Below are 23,075 nucleotides of genomic sequence, written 5' to 3' on the forward strand. Positions count from 1 at the left end.
CTAATGAGTGCAGCTAATTTTGTGTTAAAAAATTCAAATGGCGCTCCTTGCCTTTCGACCTCTGCCGTGCACCCAAACAATTGATTTTTACCCCATATGGGGTATCAGCGTACTCAGGAGAAAATGCACAATAAATTGTAGGGTGCACTTTCTCTTTTCTCCCTTGTAAAAATGAAAATTTTATCGCTAAAGTAACATTTTTGTGTTAAAAAGTAAAATTTTCATTTTTTCCTTCCACATTGCTTTGGTTCCTGTGACGCACCTAAAGGGTTAATAAACTTCTTGGATGTGGTTTTGAGCAGTGTGAGGGGTGCAGTTTTTAGAATGGGGTCACTTTTGGGTATTTTCTGTCACCTCGGCCTCTCAAAGTCACTTCAAATGTGATGTGGTCCCTAAAAAAAATAATTTTGTAAATTTTGTTGGAAAAATTAGAAATTGCTGATGAACTTTGACCCCTTCTAATTTCCTAACGAAAAAAAAATTTCTTTCGAAAATTGCGCTGGTGTAAAGTTGACAAGTGGGAAATGTTATTTAGTAACTATTTTGTGTGACATATCTCTCAGATTTATGGGCAGAAATTTTCAAAGTTTGAAAATTGCGAAATTTTCCAAATTTTCGCACAATGTCCTAAATTTTCACAAATAAACGCAAAAAGTATCGGCCTAAATTTACCACTGACATGAAGTACAATATGTCACGAAAAAACAATCTCAGAATCGCCAGGATCCGTTGAAGCGTTCCAGAGTTATAACCTGTCAAAGTGACACTGGTCAGAATTGCAAAAAATGGCCCGGTCATTAGGGTGTTTTAGTGGCCGGGGGTGAAGGGGTTAATGTAAAGTAATGCACCTAGGACAGAGTAATCCTATAGCTGCGTATACATTAAATGGAAGTAAACTCGGGACTACAGAACAGGAGGACTTGGTGTTCTGGTGTCAAGTAAGCTGAGCAGCAGCACTCAATGTCAAGCAGCAGCTGCTAAAGCAAACAAGATTTTAGGGTGTATAAAAAGAGATTAGATCCCGTGACCCCAACGTATTGTTACCCCTCTATAAATCATTTGTAAGGCCACATCTGGAATATGGGATCTAGTTTTGGGCTCCACATTTTAAAAAGGACATTCAGACCAGTTCAAAGGCGGCAACTAGACTACTACAAGGAATGGAATGAAAGGTTGGAAAAGTTGGTCTTCTTTTGCTTACAAAAAAAAAGACATCTCAGATATTATTATTATTATTATTATTTTTATTTCTATAGCGCCAACATATTCCGCAGCGCTTTACAATTAAGAGGGGACATGTACAGACAATATGAGACAATACAAAATAACAAAATTAAGATACCAGATGAGATCTCACTTATATGTATAAATACATGTGTGGTCAATATAAAGGACTGGCATATGACTTATTCCTTCCAAAGACAATACTAAGGACCAAGGGGCACTCACTGCGAGTGGATGAAAAGAGACTCCGGCAGCTAAATAGGAAAGGGTTCTTTACAGTTAGAGCGGTCAGGCTGTGGAATGCCCTACCACAAGAGGTAGTAATGATAAATACTATAACAGCTTTTAAAAAAGGGCTGGATGATTTCCTCAGTACACAAAACATTGTGGGTTAAAGATAATTTAGTGACAAAAATGTCTACTTGGTGGAGGAAGGTTCAACTTTATGACTGAGGTCTTTTTTCAACCTATGTAACCAGGTTACCTGCCTGACTGCGTTGTGCTGTTTGGTGTTGGAGGGATAATGCTATGGGATTGCTTGTCAAGGGTCGCCTTCGGCCCACTAGAGCCAAAGAAAGGAAAACAATGCTTCACCATAACATGACATGGGCAATTCCAGCTTCCTGGGAACAGTTTGGAGAAGACCCTTTCCTGCTAAAACATGACTGTGCCCCAATGCACAAAGCAGGGTCCAAAAAGGCATGGCTGAGTATGGTGAGGTGGAACTTAACCAGCCGCCCAGGCGCTGACCTCAACCCCATAGAAAAAAAATATTCATATGTCTGAAGGGTTGAAAAAAAATAAATTAGTACCAGGAGGAAACTAATGCAAACAAGTGGAGAACATACAGACTCCTTGCAGATTTTGTCCATGATGAGATATAATGCTTATCTGGATGAATGAGCAAAAATGTCCTAAGACACAATAGTAAATGGTCCTGTAAGTGACTCGTAGCTGCTGCTACTGTAAGAAAATGTAGCCTATGAATACAAAGTGAGAAAAAAAATTGTCCCACTTCTCGGGATGAAAATCAGCCAAAATGTTTATACTGTGATGTTAACAGTCTAATGTGGATGCTTTTTTTCACAATTAACCCGCTCCATAAGCAATGGATTAACTCTGTAAATCACATAGGAATTGAGGGCAAAAACAAGAATCTCTACAAGATTAGATTTCAAAGTTTTTATTTTTGGCAATTAGAAACCCATTAACAGAAACCTGACCGCAGACTCAAGCCGTCCTAACCACGGGCAGCATGAAATACCGCCAGGCTTGTCACAATCAACTACATCTCCTAAAATGCGGAAAAGTTGCTGAGCAAACACACGTCATTTGTGGGTCTTCTGAAGTCACTATACTTTTTTCTTCTCTTTAGATATCCGCTGATGGTTTTTGCATTACAATCATCAAAAAGGTGCAATGTGATAATGAACTGGGCCCAGAATTTAAAGAGCAGGGCACTACGAGATGTGCCCCAGGGAGCTACTCGCTGCCTAGCCGGGCTGGGCTGATAGCTTTGTGCAAACACCAACAGGTCAGCAGGAGGGTGGATTGCTTTGAGGTAGCTAGGAACAGAGAGGGTGAGCCGACGTCGAATGGGGGAACCACTAAACTAGGGTGCTGAAAGCCCCATTGCTAGGCAGGATTGAGAGGAGGGATAGACAGCACCCCTGGTATCCAACCTAAAAAATCCTTCAATATATTGACCTAGGCTCCTCCACTATCTTCCTATACCTCTTCACCAAGTGTGTATCCTCCGCACTACACACACACACACACACACACACACACACACACACACACACACACTGTGTGTTTGTTTGGCCGAATGTCCTTTTGACTTCTTAAATATTATAATTAATAAAAAATTATTTTATGGGTATTATTTATGATTTGGTTTTTCAGCATGAAATACTCCCATGCTTGTCACAATGAACTACATCTCCTAAAATGCGGAGAAGTTGCTGAGAAAACACACGTCATTTGTGGGTCTTCTGAAGTCACTATACTATTTTCTTGTCTTTAGATATCCGCTGATGTTTTTTGCATTACAATCATCAAAAAGGTGCAATGTGATAATGAACTGGGCCCAGAATTTAAAGAGCAGGGCACTACGAGATGTGCCCCAGGGAGCTACTCGCTGCCTAGCCGGGCTGGGCTGATAGCTTTGTGCAAACACCAATAGGTCAGCAGGAGGGTGGATGATTACTGGACACATCTTTCCATGACTAGTTAATAGAGAGGCGTGGCCTCTGGAAGTTCAGTTTGGCGGGTTCAGCCGGACATTAGATACAATTCTGTTGACCTGAACCCCAATGGAAGTCACTAATTGGGCACTTCAGGTCTACGCCTACATACAGCCAGCCTAAAGGCACTGACTGACAACCTGACACTAATTAGTAGGGAATATAAAAGTATCTGCATGTTGTATGGTGCAGCACAAGGTATTTTTGCTTACATTTCTTTTAGGAGGCGGTGTAGGGGCTCGAGCTACATAAATCTTTCCTTATGTACAGTGAATTACGCTTCAAGAACCTGGTGTATAACAAAGAAAAAAAAAAAGAAAAAAAAGAGAGCCAGCCAATAATACAACACGAGTTTCACCAGTGCCAGATATTAAAATTATTGCGGCACTGACAGGAATAAGCCCCTGGGATTTGGGATCTGTGATGGGAGAGCTATTCCTTGGTGACGGTGTGTACATGGCCTATAGGGGAAGAGCGTGATATTACCGAATACATTATCATCCGACCCACGTACCTCTCCCGTATGAATTCAGACAGCTCCTTTGTCGATATCTGCCCATGTTTCATGTTATGATATAAAATATCAAAACCATTATTCTTTTCCCCCTGTGTAAAAAAAAAAAAAAAAAAAAAAGGAAAAAAGGAAAAAAAAGATAGGATTACACATAAGATTACAATACAATAACATTACAGTCCTAGGATTGTTCGTGATATAATCTATCCTGTATCCAAAAACAGAGACCGGGCCACACAACATAACCACCAATAACAAAATAAATTCTGAATTTTCAAAGTAATTCGAAATATAGAAAATAATACATCCACTAGATAATGATATTTACAGGAATGGGTTAACTCAAAAATAGGTCTGTTCATCAGAAAGGGATTCATGAAGGCTACAGGCAATGAAGCCGAGTACCCGTTACTCTATATAAAGCAAACTAAACATACAATGGCCGCATCGTTGTCTATTGAAGGGGTTGGCCAGATTTGGGAAAAATTTTGTTTTACAAAAATGCATGTATTTTGGACTAAAAAAAAAAATTTGCAATCTGGTTTCATTACAAATTACCGTATGCACAGTGTGGCTTTATCTGTCTTTTTTGGAGCCGATCTATGGCCACAGACAACATTAGTTTAATAAAAGTGCAGAGAAACATGTCTGAATAAAAATCTGTAATGAAATCCAACTGAAGAAAAAAAAAAGATCTTCAACCCAAAATAAATGTCACCATCGCTGTAGAAAAAAAACACAGACCACACATGCAAAAACCATACAATGATCTAATGCTGCTAGACAAGACTTTACAAAACTATACTAATAATATTTATTCATTTATATAGCGCTGTTAATAACACAGCACTTACATACAATGGCAACACTGTCCCCATTGGGGCTCACAATCTAGAGTCCCTATCTGTATGTCTTTGGCGTGTGGGAGGAAAACCGGCATACCCAAGGGAAACCCACACAAATACGGGGAGAACATACAAACTACTCCTTGCAGATGTTGCCCTTGGTGGGATTTGAACCCAGGACCCCAGCTAACCACTGAGCAACCGAGCCACCCTAACCACCGAGCCACTATACAGGAGATTCTTAGAGTGACATTGTGATCAGACTTAAATGAAGCCCACCGCCACGTCACGGCGAACCTCTGAGTGGGTCCCTAACCTGAAACCACAGCCGCAGCAACATTGTACCGGCGGGGGAGGGGGGGGGGGAGATGGGACTCCATGCCCCACAGCATGCACAATACATGTATTTAAAAAATATATATATATATATATTATATATAAATAACACAGTACAGACAAAAAGTTTGGACACACCTTCTCATCTCTAGAACAACTGTTAAGAGGAGGCTTTGTGCAGCAGGCCTTCAGGCTAAAATAGCTGCTAGGAAACCATTAACCACTGCTAAGGGCAGGCAACAAGCAGAAGAGACTTGTTTGGGCTAAAGAACCCAAGGAATGGACATTAGACCAGTGGAAATCTGTGCTTTTGTCTGATGAGTCCAAATTTGAGATCTTTGGATCCAACCACCGTGTCTTTGTAGAAAAGGTGAACGGATGGACTCTACATGGCTGGTTCCCACCGTGAAGCATGGAGGAGGAGGTGTGATGGTATGTGGGGGTGCTTTGCTGGTGACACTGTTGGGGAGTTATTCAAAATTGAAGGCATACTGAACCAGCATGCCTACCACAGCATCTTGCAGCGGCGTGCTATTCCATCCAGTTTGCGTTTAGTTGGACCATCATTTATTCTTCAACAGGACAATGACCCCAAACACACCTCCAGGCTGTGTAAGGGCTATTTGACTAAGAAGGAGAGTGATGGGGTGCTACGCCAGATGACCTAGCCTCCACAGTCACCAGACCTGAACCCAATCGAGATGGTTTGGGGTGAGCTGGACCAAACTTTTTGTCTGTACTAATATATATTTATATATATATATTTATATATATATATATATATATATATATATATATATATATATATTATATATATATATATATACATACACATACACACACAGACACACACACGTTAAAAAATGGCTTAGTTTCTCAAAGCAACCTAGCTCTGGAGAGCAAAGTGCTGCACCATGACTGGGCAGCACTGGCAGCTATTATGTTGGACGATTGTGATTTTCATGTAGTGCTACAGAAGGAAGCCGCACCTGCGTCATACTTTAAGAATTGCATATAAACAGGGCTATGTCAGTCTCTGCTATCACAAGCTGCTAAAAGAAGAAGAAACTTTAGGAAATGTTCCTAGATCTCGTTGTAACCACATTGCAGAGCTATGATCCCTGCTTTTACCCAACATGCCAGCACTACTATGAAAGTGCTTGCATTTCACAGTGAACACACAGTGCCGCAGTCTGAGGGTCTTCCCCTGGCCCCCTCCCGCCCCAGGAATGGTTTCCTGCAGGAAGCAGGTCAACTCCAGCGTGACCCAGCAGCATGTCAGGCAGTCCGGGGTCTCCATCCTGGGCTGCATCCTCTGATCGTCCCACGCTCACCCACCCCCCCTATTTGGCACTATATAGACTGACCACGGATCAGGTCAGTACAATCACAAATGAAAACAGCTTCCTTTAACCTTTTACATGAAAAAAACTTCTTGCAGCTTTTATGTCACAATGTTTCACTATTTCATGATAAATGTTCTATTCCATGTTCCCGCACAATTCTGCCCATTTCTGAGGCTTGGCAGAGGAGTGAGGCCGCAGCCCATTTCACTCTGCTGTCAGTCTGAGCAGCTCTTATACAGGGTGTATACAGTGAGGGCCGGATCCACTGAGATCAGCATAAATCAGACCCTAGAAATCACACACATATGTGTTCTGGTACATCGCCAAATATGTGTCTAGGATTCCTGCCATTGGGCTGGGTGGAGAGGAGACTTGTTAATGTATACGTATAAAAAAGATGAATATTGCCAGAAGGGGCCGGACTGTCCAGGAGAATGCAGAGGCTTCATTCACATGAATGCTTACAACTGGGCTTCATCAGGATTCCTGACAATATACAAACAGCATTTATGGGGATTTTGACAGATCCCCGACGGACAGCTCTATAGTAGACTAGGTTCCCATTTCCGTCATTTTGTATCAGTCACAATCCGCGGCTCTGATAAACAACGGAATCCGTTTGGCGGATTCCGTTGTTCCCATAGACGTGTATGAGCGGCGGATTGTGACTGATGATGCTGCGTTGCGTCCTCCGCCCGACTGATCAGTTGTGGAATGACTGACCATTGCGCGACAGGAACGCAGCATGTAGCGTTTTTTGAGCAGCGGAATACTTTTGATTCCGCTGTGCATGCTCTTCTCGACGGCCGAACGATCAGCTGATCGCCCAGCAGCCGCCTTCTGTGAGCGATCGGCTGATCACCCAGCGGCCAGCTTCTGTGAGCGATCGGCTGATCGCCCGGCGGCCGGCTGCTGTGAGCGATCGGCTGATCACCCGGCGGCCGGCTGCTGTGAGCGATCGGCTGATCACCCGGCTGCTGTGAGCGATCAGCTGATCACCCGGCGGCCGGCTGCTGTGAGCGATCAGCTGATCGCACTCTCTCTCTCACATTCTACAACGGAGTCCGACAATGAATTCTTATCATCCGTTGTACAATGCATCAGTCACAATCGTCAAGCAACACATGTGACTGATGCAAAACAACAGAAATGTGAACCTAGCCTTACTGTTATGGATTGGCTCAGCGCTCCCGGGCAGTGTGGGGTGATTAGTGGCTACAATGCAAGGCCTCGTTCAGACATCACAGTCTATCATCAGTGCTTCTTATAGGAAAGTCAGCAGTTTGGTCACTGTCAGTTTTTACCATCAGAGTCTAGTCAGAATTTCATCAGTTTTCGCAAATTAAAAAAAAGTTAACAAAAAAGGGGGGAGTCAGCACTGCCTATGAATGGCATGCAACAAATAAAGTGTACATTTACACATTTATTCCAACAGTACTATTACGCAAAGTGAGATTTTTAGCAAACAATTGATCAATTTTTTGAGCCACCCCTGCCACGTCACGACAAATCTCAATAGGGGGGTCCTACTCTATATTTTATATTTCCATTGTGCATTACAGTCTCCTAAATTTATTAAAAGCAGAACCATATTGAAGCAACACATGTACCTGTAACATTTCAGAACCGCTTCCATGTTGCAAGAACAGGCAGCTGTGAATAAAGGCAGCCCAGGTCTCAGCATGTGCAGCAGACGCCACACACCAGGACAATGTCAGAACTGGTCCTCACAGTGCCTGACCAGCAGCCATGAGTAAAGGCGGAACAGGCCAAAGTATATGGGGCTTAATTAACATGCCTGTGGAAAAGGGTGAGGTGGCGGAGTGTGAACAGCCACCAATATTAGTTTTGACAGAAACAGAAGGAATGTGCAAACCAAACCAGGCTTGCATGGCAAGGTGCGGGTCAGCCACCTAACCATGGAAGCGGTTTCTGAAATGTTATAGCTATATGTGTTGCTTCCATATGGTTCTGCTTTCAATGAATTTAAGAGGCCGCATGGCACAATGGAAATATTAAATATAGAGTAGGACCCCCTATTGAGATTTGCCGTGACGTGGCAGGGGTGGCTCAACAAATTGATCAATTGTTTGCTAAAAATCTCATTTTGCATTATGGTACAGTTGGAATTGGTGAATTTACACTCAATTGTTTGCATGCCATTCTCAAGCAGCGCGGGCTCCCCCCTTTCTGTTAAAAAAAAAAAAAGTTAGATTTCTTACACTTCTATCCAACAAAACAGTCCATGCAAATCGGGCAGTGCAAGGGGTGGCATTGGAGTGCTGGACATTTTTCTTTCACAGCCAAATAGACTTGTATTTGTGTGCTGGATCCGACTCTCAGATCAATGTCGGAGAAGTCTACGACCACTCAGTCTGAAGAAAAGGAAAAATGCACAGGAGAACTACCTGATAGCCTACTGTAGGTACAGCACTCGCACGCGAAAAACTGAGGTCTGAATGAGCAACTGGGAGGTGACAACTGCCCTTTAAATGTAAATGGATCTGTAACTTGTGGCTCTATAGTTGCTGCAAAACTAGAATTCCCAACATTAACAGGGGTTGATGCTGTCAGGTCTAAAACAAGAAGTCTGCAGCCACTTTACGTTCTCCGTTGTCAGTGTCGGGAACAGCAGTCACGTGACCGTAAGTATGTGCATCCTCCCGGCCCAAATCTGATTAGACTTATTCCTGCCTCATCACATGCAGTGATCAAAAAATAAAAAAAGCAACATTTCAGATTAAAACTAGTAATTTTCATTTTTATGGTCCCATGGTATACAATGCTCACAGCACCCCTCGATGAATTCATGGAGGGGTGTAGTTTGCAAAATGGGGTCTTTTTTGGGAGGGATTTTACAGACTTTACCCACATGAGACCCACAAACAATTCCAGCAAAATCTGCACTCCAAAATGACGATCCCTCCTTGAGTTTTGCATTGTACCAATATACGGTAGTAGTGAGGATAAGTTCACACACAGCATTTTTCAGGTGCAGATTGGATGTGTGCTCCCTGATGTAGCAACAGCGAAACACGCGTTGAAGTGCTGTGAGGGGGCTGTGGTGTGTCTTATCTGGTCAGTAACCCTTCTAATGGTACAAGGATCTCCATTTGATCCATACAATGGGATTCTTAGGCTGCTTTCACACATCCGGCTTGAGCTCTGCGTCTCAATCCGGCTGTGAAACCTATGCAACGGATGCGGTGAAAACACCGCATCCTTTGCATAAGTTTTTCCCATGCGGCCCGTCTGTTTTTTGCCGCTTGCGGCATGCTACTGAGCATGCGCAGTGGCAAAAACCGCATGCGGCGGCCGGATGCGGTTTTTGCCGCATCGCACCGCATCCGCCCGCCATAGGCATGCATTGAAAAATGCGCCGCATCGGCCGAATGCGGCACGCTGCGTTTTTTTTTGCCGCACGAAAAAACGTGCCAGGCAACGTTCCATCCGGCCGCCGCACCGGCTAAATCTGCCGCATGCGGCAAAAACCGGATGGAACGCAAGGCCTTGCGGCACAATGCGGCACTAATTAAAGTCTATGCAGAAAAAACGCAACCAGCAGCAAAAAAAAACGGTTGCGATTTTCCTGCAAAGTGCCGGATTGTGCCGCATTGCAGAAACCGGAGGTGTGAAAGCAGCCTTACACTGCTGCACTGTACAATATCCATCCATTATACTTTGGTCACTAGACATATACACTACAGATTATTTACCATTATCTATTATATATTCAGTATTTAGTATTTTTTATATTTGATATTCCTATGTACTGTACAATCTACCTTGAAATCATGACACAGCCATCCCCCTCCATTTTATAAAATATTTGTATCATATCTCTAGCATATCCTGCTTTTTAATTAGCTTTTCCTATTGAATGTGATCAATGAAGTTACATAATAATATTGCCTCTTTTTAATACATTTCTGTTGGTATTTTGGTATTTTCTATGGAGGTTTTCATTTACATGTGCACTGTGTCTACAATATACGTTTAATAAATTTCGTTTATTTACCAAATGCTGCAACAATATTTGTTGCCTTTTTTGCAGCATTTGTTTTTTTCTCCTCATGGCATTCTATGGGGAAAAACACTGCGGGTTCCCAAATTCATGAAAACACTTCCATGTTCTGGAACAATAGCGAAACAGTTTATGGGATCCATTTTCTCCAATTACCCCTCGTGAAAATGAAGACATTACTAAAACAATAATTTTAGGGGGGAAAAAAATAAAATTTTTCATTTTGGTTTTTGATCCTTGAAGGATTAAAAATGAAGATTGAAGTCTAGAATTTTTTTGAGAGACGCAGTTTTTAAAACCGGCAATTGTTTTGGATTTTCTGCCTAACAGGCGGCTCAGTCACCTCACAATCGGTTTTGTAAATCTCATTGAAAAAACTGCTGCAAAAAGGTTTAATCCCTCTAACATTGTAATAAAAAACAAAAAACAACATAAAAACAAAACGGACATTTCAAGAATGATGCTGACGCAGGAGACCTATAGTAAAGGTTCTATATAAACTTGTGGATATGGAATAACTATTGGTTTTCATTTCATAAAAATTCTACTTTAATAATTTAATGTTTCCATGGTTTTCATCAAAAAACTGATTTTTATAAACAAACAAAAAGCATAGCAACTTACACTTACCATTATCATAAAGTGTAGACGCATCACAAAAAAAGTCTCAGAATCACTGAATTGTGTAAATGTTTTCCAGAGTTATTACAACCAAGTGACTAGTGATGAGCCGGCACTACCATGCTGCATACTCAAAACAAGCAGGCCGGACGCATGGATGGGCGCAACTCAGTACAGAGTGTAATGGAAGTCAATGGGGAACTCCAGCGTTTTTCCTATTGATTTTCATACTCAAGTCACACCCATCCGAGTATCCAACTTCTGGTTACAAGTACAGAGCACCTGAGCATGGTAGTGCCCGCTCATCTCTAGTTACGAGTACTGAGCACCCGAGCATGGTAGTGCCCGCTCATCACTAGTTACGAGTACAGAGCACCTGAGCATGGTAGTGCCCGCTCATCACTAGTTACGAGTACCGAGCACCTGAGCATGGTAGTGCCCACTCATCACTAGATACGAGTACTGAGCACCTGAGCATGGTAGTGCCCGCTCATCACTAGACACGAGTACTGAGCACCCGAGCATGGTAGTGCCCGCTCATCACTAGACACGAGTACTGAGCATCTGAGCATGGTAGTGCCCGCTCATCACAAGTTACGAGTACAGAGCACCTGAGCATGGTAGTGCCCGCTCATCACAAGTTACGAGTACAGAGCACCCGAGCATGGTAGTGCCCGCTCATCACTAGATACGAGTACTGAGCACCTGAGCATGGTAGTGCCCGCTCATCACTAGATACGAGTACTGAGCACCTGAGCATGGTAGTGCCCGCTCATCACTAGATACGAGTACCGAGCACCCGAGCATGGTAGTGCTCACTCATCACTAAAAGGGACATGTAAGACTTCAAAAATTTGGCATGGTTAGGAAGGTGGAAAAAGATCTTACCAGGTGTTATCTTTCCACCAAGCTCACAATATAATCGTGTGCCATCAGGCCATAAAATGCCAGCGTTTTTCTTTTTTTAAGCAGATATGGAGGTGCTTGCCACATTAATCTAACATACAGCATCTGTAAGATCTGTGGTCACAGGATGAATAAGCAAACGCCTCTGTAAGCACAGACACTGCGCACAATATGGCTTGGCTTACACTTCTTTCATACAATTTTTTAGTGGTCAATTAGTTTACCTTTAAGTCATCATATGCGGCCAACAACAATAACTTCCATTTTTGTAACATGTATGTTCTTCTCTCCATATATTTTGTTATATTATATTGAAATACTTTTCGTTATTATGCATAAGAACCTGAATGTAACAATTTTCTGAGGAAGCAGCTGGAAAACCTTCTATAATGAGCTGATTGTCTCTGGGTAACAGCCGATATGTCCAATACTCCTTCCAATAACAATAAACCTGAGGAACGTGTCTTCTGACAGCCCTCTCTCCTAAGGCTATATGCATACGCTGCAGTTTTGTGGTCACAAAAACGGCACCCAAACTACAGCCAAAACTGCACCTTGTCCCAGAGAGCCTGGAAATGTAAAAAAAAAAACTGCTTGTACTGATGGGGTGTTTTTGACCATGCGTTTTTGATGCGTTTACTCAGTAGAAGCAAGCCAAAAAGGTAAGGAGATAGAACAGGCTGCAGATTTTTTGTCAGAAGTTTGTGACAAAAACTGCAGACAAAAAAAGTGCAACGTGTGTCCAGCAAATCTGAATTCTCATGGACTTTGCTGGAAAGTCAAAAGTGAGAACATTCTAACAACAAAACTGCACCAAAAATACCCGACAAAACTGCAGCGTGCGCACACAGCCTTACCCTCCATGTGCATGCATGTGTGTCGCCCTGGGCAAGCCAGGGGACACGGGTCACAACACCACCACACCCCACACTCCAGGTAGGCACATCAATGCTAACCACAAATCCTTGTTGCCTTCCTCCAGGAGTTTGATGATGCACACCAGGGGGTGGGCCAGGCGGTTGGCTCCGCCCACCGAGGAGCTCACAACTCTGGAGGCAGGAAGAAACCAGGAGATGAGTCCAGGAGGAGGAAGTGGAAGGAGTAAACAACAGATTAGCCCAGGCAGGGCAAGTGTGAGGAACTAAGAAAAGGAGGAAAGCAAGTAAAGTGACAGCAAAGAAAGAAAGCCTGAAGGGTCCAGCTTTGTGTAGGGCCAGAACAGCAAGGTCAGCGACGGCGGTGACTGTCTGGAGGGGGACCGTTTGGAAGTTCCTGGAAGGACCCCGTTGGCTGTGTGCCCGGTGGTCTGGAGCAGTGTTCCGAAGGACAGTCAGCACCAGGGCAGGGGCCTCTCGGCCCCGGCAAGGCTAGGAGTCGCCAAATTTGCCGAATCCGTCAGTGACGGGGACGCAGATCCCCCAACAACCAAGTCCCGATTGAAGGCAACAGCCCAACCCGTATCGGAGAGACACCGCCACCGCCACGGCACCAGTTTCTCAGGGCCAGCGCCTGCGGGCAAAGTGTAGAGCTCCTCCGGCCCAGATTGCAGTCGGGGAGCGGGTAACCGGAGGGAATCCACCGCTACCACAAGTCAAACATAGGTGCAAGGAAGAGGGACATCACCGTCACCTACCGGGAGTGCAGGTGCAGCCGTCTGTGGGACCGTCCTACCAGCCGTTTGGTTTACCGTACAAACTGTGTTCGTGTCTCAGGCTGAGTGAGTACCACAGTGCCGCAAGGCACAGCGCTGCCCCCGCGTCCCTACGTCCACCAGGCCCCGCACCTACTTCTCCATCACCGGGCCCCGGGATCACCAACCCCTACCCACGGAGGGGCAACACAACAACTGGCTGCTCCGCATCACCATCCCCGGGAGCCCCATATTGAGCAGCGGTGGTGAAATCACCACAACCGTGGGTGGCGTCACAAACTATAACAATCCCCACACCCAACAACCCCCTTTCACTCACGGGCGAGGAGTGTCGCTCGAGAAACCCCGGGATCCGGCCCACAGCTCGAGCCACCACTGAGCAGCTGCTGGACCCGAGCAGAAGGGGTGAGCGCGGTGTGCTGACACCCTCCTCCCCGCCCGCGACAACTGCTCCAGCTGATTGAGCAGACATGTCTGCAGCAGGAGAGTAGTGACCCGCTGTCAGATATCAGGGCAGCAGTGTATCTCTCCGAGATTAACATTAACACATTCCCAGTGAACATATACGGTGTGGACATTTGGTAGTGGAGGATATCATTGCAAAAAGGAGCAGGGAAGCCACACATTTCACCCTTAAAGGGAAGCAAACATCAGGATTTTGGTATATAAGGTGCAGCCAGTGCAGTACTGGCACTATCAGGCACAGCCTGTACATGCCATCAGGGGTTAGGCAGTGACAGTCAACTTTATAAAGTTTGAAAATTCGTGCACTTTTGACGTGTGCACCTCTCTCCTAATGTCCGGGCGTGTTATGCACTTGTATCCCCGCCCCCCTCCCCCGCCTGTTCCTCCGTCTCACTGGCCGTATGTAAATTTCTCTCTTGAGAAACATGGCGCCGGGGATGGATTTCATTGACTAAACACCCGAGCTGCCCCCTGATGGTATGTACACACTGTGCCTCATAGTGCCAGTACTGCACTGGCTGCACCTTATACATGAAAATCCTGATGTTTGGTTACCTTTAAGGCCTGTTTCACACTTGCATTGAACGGCATCCGTTGCTATCCGCCGCCTGGAGGAATTACAGTAACCGCTGCAGGAAACCACTTTATTCCTCATAGACTTCAATTAGCTACGGATAGCAGCGGATGGCCTTGCATTGCATCCGTCAGTCGACGCTGCCTTGCATCCGCCTAGCGGTTGGAACATTGCATGTAGTGTTTTTCTGCGCTTGGCGGAGTGTAAAAAAAAAACGCATCCTGCAGGAATCCGTCGGCGTCCGTTGTTTTTATAATGGACGCTTATGGTGGCAGATTCCGTTAGAATCCATCATTTCACGGATTCCTTTAACGCAACAGTCTTTACACAACTGCGCATGCCCAGATGTGTAAAGTCAAGGAAAAAAAAACTATAACGAATTGTGTTAATTTGTATGATCCGTTGCATCCGTTGTGCCACTATATGCAACGCATCCATCACACAACGCAATGCAACGGATACCATTCAACGCAAGTGTGAAACCGGCCTAAGATATCAAGGGATGAAAACGGTTTCTATATCTGCAGAATATAATAAACCTACAGCACTTGGCAGTTCACTCTTTGGACATATTTTGATGCATGTGCATGAGAGGACCATAGAAGTGTGGGAAGACTTTAGAATCTGGAGCATTGTGCACTTTATCATTATTGTATTCATTTATGTGCTACTAATGTATGAATTTGATTGATATATAGATTAACTTGGTTGACACATTTTTCTAATGGCATAAATGTATACACTGTGCACTTTATCATTATGTACTACATGGAAGTATTACTACTTATTTATATTGCCTGGTCAGGTGAAAAAGGTGGACTTTACTCCCACTTGGCTCAATGAAGTCCACCTTCTTCACCTGAAAATCTGGAGTGCAGCCTTTACTCTTTCTTGGAGATAGAGATATATATAAATTCTATTGATAACGGCAAAAAGCAAAGACAAGACAAATGCGTATATATATATCCCTTTCTGGCAGCTACTTCTCTATAATAATGGAAGGTTTCTCAGCTGTATTGCCATGCTGCAATACTCCTATCCTGACAATCCGGGTAGAGCCATTATTATCAGCCATTCTCTAGTGCACAGAGGAGCACTATACGGGGACTCGGCTATTGGGAGAGTGACTGAGCGTGCGCCCATCCTCACGTCTCTCAGCAGAGGAAGGCTATACAGTTGACACACTAGTTGGCGACATACTAAATGCCATAACTCTACAATGGCTCTTCTGCTAGAAAGGATAACCACTACTTTGACATTCATGAACTAAATTAGTAGAATATCAGATCAGTGGGAGACACATCTGGGAGCCCCAATAATCAGCTAATATCAGATAGTGTAGTGGCAAATCCTTTCCAAGCAAGTACAAATAAGTATGTTTTAAAGGGAACCTATCACCAGTTTTTTACCCTATAAGCTGCGGCCACCACCAGTGGGCTCTTATATACAGTAGTCTAACATGCTGTATATAAGAGCCCAGGCCACAGTGAGAACATAAAAATCACTTTATAATACTCATCTAGAAGGTCACTCCAGTGCACAACAGTGGGATGGGCGTCTTCGTTCTCCAGTACTGGCACCTCCTCTTTCGGCCATCTTTGTCTTCCTTATTCTGAAGCTGCGGTGCATGACGCGTCTACGTCATACACACACGCCAACATTGAGATCCTGCGCAGGCGCACTACAATACCTTGATCTGCCCTGAGTGTTTTTTATGTTATACCCAGTGGTCTGTGCTCTTATATACAGCATGTTAGAATGCTGTATATAAGAGCCCACTGGTGGTGGCAGGTTCCCTTTAACGATCTATGCATTGAATTTGATATTTCATATTAAAATGATCCCTTTTGGATGTGCTACTAATATGGTGCGGTGGTATATAGGCATATCATATACCTACATTAGAGGCTACCCGTCCAGGCAGCCCTTGCCATAACTAATGCGGGCTTTACACGAGACGATAGATTGTGCGATATGTCATCAGGGTCACGGTTTTCGTGACGCACATCCGGCATAGCGCACGAGGTCTTCTCGTGTGACACCTCTGAGCGACGCAGTATCGCTCACAAATCGCGAGTCGTGTACTCGTCGTTAACTTTCATAATCTTGTTTATTTTCATAGGTGCAGGTTGTTAATCTATTCCGTGGCATCACACATTGCGCCGTGTGACACCACGGGAACGATGAACACAGCCTACCTGCGTCCCACAGCACCCACCGGCTTAATGGAAGGAAGGAGGTGGGCGGGATGTTTACATCCTGCTCATCTCCACCCCTCCGCTTCTATTGGCCGGCTACCGTGTGACGTCGCTGTGACGCCGAACGTCCCTCCCACTTCAAGAAGTGGACGTTTGTCGCCGACAGCGAGGTCGTCTGGAAGGTAAGTGCGTGTGACGGGGTAAACGTGTTTGTGCGCCACGAGCAGCGATTTGCCCGTGACGCAAAAACGACGGGGCGGGTACGATCGATTGTGAAATCGCGCAAATCGGTCATCCTGTGTAAAGCAGGCTTTAGGCCCCGCTGGCAATCAGCTGCTCATCATTGCTGGTCCAGCAGCTAAAGTCACAATAGTAAGCCATTACAGTATTTCCGGGCGAACCCATGATTCATTTAGTAGGATGCTTGGCCATTCTCAACCACTCTTTTATACATGTGAAAAGCCTTTATGCGGTGGAAAGTAGTTCTACATTCTTGAAACATTAGCATTTATCAGAAACTTCCTACAATTTTGAAGAGCTTTTTTAGTGCCGGAGCTTTGAGAAAAACTAATTAATGCCAGATTATGCAGCAGGAAGAAGTGCTTAAGCAAACACAACATAATCCAGCTCTTTAATGTGCCAGAAACTCCGTGACCTTGCACAACTGGTCTCATATTGCCAGAAAAAAAAAATATTTCTCAGTACGGAGAGTGTGAAGCCTCAGTCACTAGCACGGCCTTGTTTATGGACATGAAGCCGGCGCTGATCCTCTGACCGCTGGTACAATTCCACTGCTAAAGCAAGGCACAGGGTCCTTCCTAGATATCACTACCCGGGAAAGCACCGCAGATTGTACTAATACAGCCAAACGGGTCCACAGACTAAACAGAACAGCTCAACTATGCTGTGGTGCAGCAGATCAATATGATGCTTACATTTGCTGATTGTCCCCAATTTTCAAGATCCAGAGGAGATTGTAATTCCTTATGAATCCTTTCACACAGGCTATAATACAACTGCAGCTTTATTATTTCATCATCATTATTGCATTGTTAGTAGCTAGTCTATTACATCATCTATTTAGTCTATTCAGCCTTCAGTATTCTGTCTTAGCATATTGACATGTTTATATAGGTTTTTCAGATATACCTCGTTCTTGCATTAAGGACTAAGCCACACGGCATGAAAATCAGAGTGAGTGGAATGCAATGTTTAATCGCATTCCACTCGGACCAATATTAGCCTATGTCCCAGCACACATGAGCGATTATTTTCTCAGCCCTAATCGGACCGAGAAAACAATTGCAGCATGCTGCGACTGTAATGCAAGACTTTCTCTCGCACCCATTCAAGTGTATGGGGCGAGAGAAAAATCGCACTGCAGTCGCAGTATACCGGTGTACCGCGAGTGCAGGGCGAGAACGGCAACAGCCGGCTACGGAGGAGAGAGAGATAAATCCCTCCCTCCCCTCCGCAGCGCCAGCCCCCGGATCCGCAGCGCTGGCCCACCCCTCCTCAGTGCCAGCCCGCCCCCCACAGATGAGGTCCAATCGAATTATCGACCTCAGTTGCAGTGACCCTCGGCTCCTGTTGTGCTGCCAGCGTGAGACGAGTCTCATGCAAGGATCGCAGTAGATCCCCGTGTGGCCCCGGTCTAACAAATCAGATAGTTTTTGCTACATATTCGGAGAAGTCACTTCTGCGTCACAAAGGCGAAACTTAACCACCATGATAAGGAAAGCCTAACACCTGTATTTTGGCTGCAGAATAGTAGATCAGGCACACATATGCTGCAATAGATGTGCATCACATCTTACCCAGTGGTTGCATGGGAAGAGACAATCTATCCCTTTTCCAGTCCCAGTGATCTGGAGAGCCAACCAATTACACTACAAATTGCTACGGTATTTTGGCATGGTGCCCCAACATTACAAAACAAGTTTCAAGGAAGAAGATGTGGACTTTACAGTATCCACACATTCCATCTGCAATACTCCCCATATCACATACAGAAGAACTGCCGGGGTTCCAGAAATATTTTCAGTCGAGTCCAGTGAGGAAGAAGAGGGCACTTGGTGTTATGAAGCATCTTCCTCTCATGACCCAGACTTTCTGTCAGCAACCTCAACTGAACCACATCCTATAACACAAAGTAACCTGAATGATTTTGTTAGAGGTGAAAGGAGCGGACCCGTGGAAGTTCGGTTCGGCGGGGTCTGGACATGACCTGAACCCCAATGGAGGTGACTAATAGGGCAGTTCGGGTCTTCGCCAACATGCTAACAGCCATAAACACATCATTTCAGGGGGAGGGTGGGTGGGGTTATTCCATTTATTTTTATACACCCTACATCTGATCATGCTGTTGTTATCCCCAGTGAGAGCTGATCATATACTTCAGCCCAGTGTGAGCCACTTGAGCACCGAGCGTACCTGAGCACAGAGATAATCACGACAGAGAGACAGAGACAGACAGGGAAAGAGATTGAGACAGACGGAGACAGACAGGGAAAGAGACAGACAAAGAGACAGAGAGAGAGACAGACAGAGGTGGAGACAGACAGAGACTGGGAGAGAAACAGAGAGACAGTTACTATCCCGGGCAGCAGTTATTAACCCGGGCGAAGCCGGGTAGTACAGCTAGTAAACTATAAAGATGAGATGCCAAGTGCTGTTCCATATCCTCACACTACCTGTAATTCAATGTGACACTTTAGCTGCTCTTTCTGCTCCCCCTCCCCTCTGCGAGGGTGCACCACACATCAGGAGGCCTTCTCCATGCTTTTGGAAACAGCAATTCTGATAATAGCCTCTTCCCTGCAGCCACAGAACAGAAGCAGCTTTAATCAGGGGTCTTGCTATTAAAAACAACATGGAGTAGGCCATGCCTCTTAATCGCAGAATGCAGGGAAGCAGTTATTTGTAACGTCCCAGAGAGGAGGGGGAACAGCAAAGACCAACTTGACTTTATGTTTTCTGTACAACTTAAAAAAAAAAAAAAAAAATCAGACAATATATTTACACACACATTAGGCTACTTTCACACTTGCGTTGAACGGTATCCGTTGCATTGCGTTGTGTAACGGATGCAACGGATGTGTTGCATATAGTGACACAACGGATGCAACGGATGCTGCAAAACAACGCAATTCGTTTTGATTTTTTTTTTTTTTTTTTCCCGGTTTTACCAGCGGCAGACTATAGTGAACGATCAGCTGATCGTTCCCTGCAGCCGGCCGCTGGGTGATCAGCTGATTGCTCCCAGTAGCCGGCCGCCGGGTGATCAGCTGATCGCTCCCGCCCGCCGGGTGATCAGCTGATCGCTCCCGGCTGCCGGGTGATCAGCTGATCGCTCCCTGCAGCCGGCTGCCGGGTGATCAGCTGATCGCTCCCGGCCGCCGGGTGATCAGCTGATCGCTCCCGGCCGCCGGGTGATCAGCTGATCGCTCCCTGCAGCCGGCCGCCGGGTGATCAGCTGATCGCTCCCTGCAGCCGGCCGCCGGGTGATCAGCTGATCGCTCCCTGCAGCCGGCCGCCGGGTGATCAGCTGATCGCTCCCTGCAGCCGGCCGCCGGGTGATCAGCTGATCGCTGTCACTTGCCGGCGCCCGGGCATGCCGGCGGGCGGGCGCTCAGCTGAGCGCTGTGACTTGCCGGCGGCCGGGCATGCTGGTGGCCGGTCATTCAGCTGAGCGCTGTCGCTTGCCGGCAGCCGGGCGCTCAGCTGAACGTTCGGCCACCGCGAGCCAAAATAAAGTTTGATTTAAAAAAAAAAAAAAAAAAAAAAAAAAGAGCATGCGCAGTGAAATCCAGAGGATTCCGCTGCTCAAAATAACGTTACATGCTGCGTTGCTCCCGCTGGGCGGAAGCAACGGAGCGTCGCCCAGCGGAAGCAACGCAGCTCCTTTTGGTACAATCCGTCAACCATACAAGTCTATGGGAAACAGCGGAATCCGTTAACGGATTCCGCTGTTTCCCAAAAGGGCGGATTGTAACGGAAGGAAAATAACGCAAGTGTGAAAGTACCCTTAGAAAACAATAATAAATAATTCTGACTGTCAATGATACATGTGTACCGCCCATAATTCTGATATGGAGACATCAGCTGCATTCATTATAAACTGTAAAATGATGATAATTACAGTCAAAATCTGTAAAAATTTCTTCAGCTTCAAAAAAAAAAAATTCACGGACGCCTCAATTTTTTTTTAATGGACAAAGTGCCCTATTTTTATGGACTGTCCTGCATTTTCTGGACGGTTGGCATCCTAGAAGCGTGAGGACATGGGATGGCACTGTGTATTTCATCTTTATGGTTTATGAAGGCAGGGACAATAGAAGAATCTCTTATCTCCCCGCAGTACCCCTGTGTTTGTACGTGTAAGCTAAAATCTTCAGATTAAAGGCTCCAGAGAGACATGAATAAAGGATCTTCACCTTTTCACCATTTTGGACAAGCTGACCCCTTTTTTTGGAAAATATATACCATATAATATATATATACCATATAATATTAATATATATATATATATATATATATATATATATATATATATATATATATATATATACACACATATATATATATACACATATATATATATATATATATATATATATATACACACACAAATACATATATACATACTTGTCGTCTTGGCTGCCAATCACATTCCAGCTTTCATTTCTCATAACTCACTATGAATGTTACGACCGAGCTGCCATGGTTTGCTATGGGCAATAAAAAGATTTTCTTTTAAGCTTTTTTTTTTTTTTTTTACACAAATCTTAGCTAAATATGGAAAACTATGTACATTGTAGTGCCCAGTACATTGTAGTGCCCAGGTTGCGATTCTGGAGAAGACACACACCCTGTTAAGCGGGCTCTTCTCACTACAGTAATGCTAAACGAGTGGATGCTAAATGTGGTTTAGGCGCACTGTGGGGCTAAAAAAAAAGAGGGGGCATTTGGATAAGGGAAAGCAGATCTTGCTGGATTTCTTTTGGGGGCAAGCCATAGCACTTTTCCAGAGCCTTTGTATTAGCAGTAACATTAAAACTCCCTATATTTACACTGATAGATGATGGATGTGAGCGGGGACTTGTTTTTGTGGATTAAGTTGAAGCTTTTATTGGGAAAATTCTACATAAAATGTTGGCTTGTATCCTGTGCCTTACGTTTAGCACTTTGGGGTTTTCATCAAATCTGTGAATGACGTAATTCACATGAAATCCCTGAGGGATCTATTGAATCTAATAAGGCAGCAGAGTACAGCCCCCGTCACACACAGTGAGATCGCTAGCGAGATCGCTGAAACGTCACAGGTTTTGTGACGCATCAGTGACCTCGCCAGCGATATTGCTGTGTGTGACAAGCAGCAGCGAGTGGGCCCCTGCTGCGAGGTCGCTGATTGTGACAAAACGATCAGGACCAATTTTTGCTCGTTGGTCTCCCGCTGTGTAGCACGCATCGACGTGTTTGATGGCGGAAGACCAAGGAGTGCCGGTTCGGAGTGTGCAGGGAGTCGTCGTTACACGGGACACTGGTGGCTGATGGCTGGTCGTTGATCGCTGTGGAGATCTGCCTGATTGACAGCTCAACAGCAACCATGTAGCGACATTCCAGCGATCCCTGGCAGGTCGCATCGCTGGTACGTCGCTATGTGTAACAGGACCCTTACTCTGTCTGGCCTCTGTTCAGTGTTGTCCTTTTGAGAAGTGGATAAAACTGGTTGACAGCTTTTATGCAAGCTTAAAAAGACGGACACTGCCAGATAATAGGCCAGAGAGAGTCAAAAATAACTCCCTCTGCCTCATTATAGGGAATTTTCCATTGGGGGATCAGTTTGAATCACAAATTTCAGAGATTTACTTAAAAACCCTGGTGTAAGCACTCAACATAGAGTGCAGGATAAAAGTAAGCAGAGCCTTACTGCAATCTTTGGGACGAAAAAATGAACAAATCAACAGCAGGTCAAGAACAGCTTTTCATTTTTATGCCATTCACCATGTGGTATAAGTGGTTAGATTATTCTTCGGGTCAATGCAATTACGGCGATATCAGATTTATATATTTTTTCAAAAACTATTTAGTTACTATCACACACTAAAAAACCCTTCTTTGTT

At 44.8% G+C, this 23,075-nt stretch overlaps 1 protein-coding gene across 2 annotated transcripts in view; it reads right to left on the reverse strand.

The window, feature by feature from the left end:
* FCHO2 (FCH and mu domain containing endocytic adaptor 2) overlaps positions 1-23,075 on the reverse strand; it is a 235,623-nt gene that overhangs the window by 155,334 nt on the left and 57,214 nt on the right. For both annotated transcript variants that reach the window (XM_075325194.1, XM_075325187.1), the window contains exon 2: positions 3,985-4,076. In XM_075325194.1, coding sequence (XP_075181309.1) covers positions 3,985-4,076 — 92 coding nt within the window. The remainder of the gene's footprint in view (positions 1-3,984; positions 4,077-23,075) is intronic.

This window comes from Anomaloglossus baeobatrachus, chromosome 1, assembly GCF_048569485.1.
Source record: "Anomaloglossus baeobatrachus isolate aAnoBae1 chromosome 1, aAnoBae1.hap1, whole genome shotgun sequence".
Lineage (NCBI taxonomy): Eukaryota > Metazoa > Chordata > Amphibia > Anura > Aromobatidae > Anomaloglossus > Anomaloglossus baeobatrachus.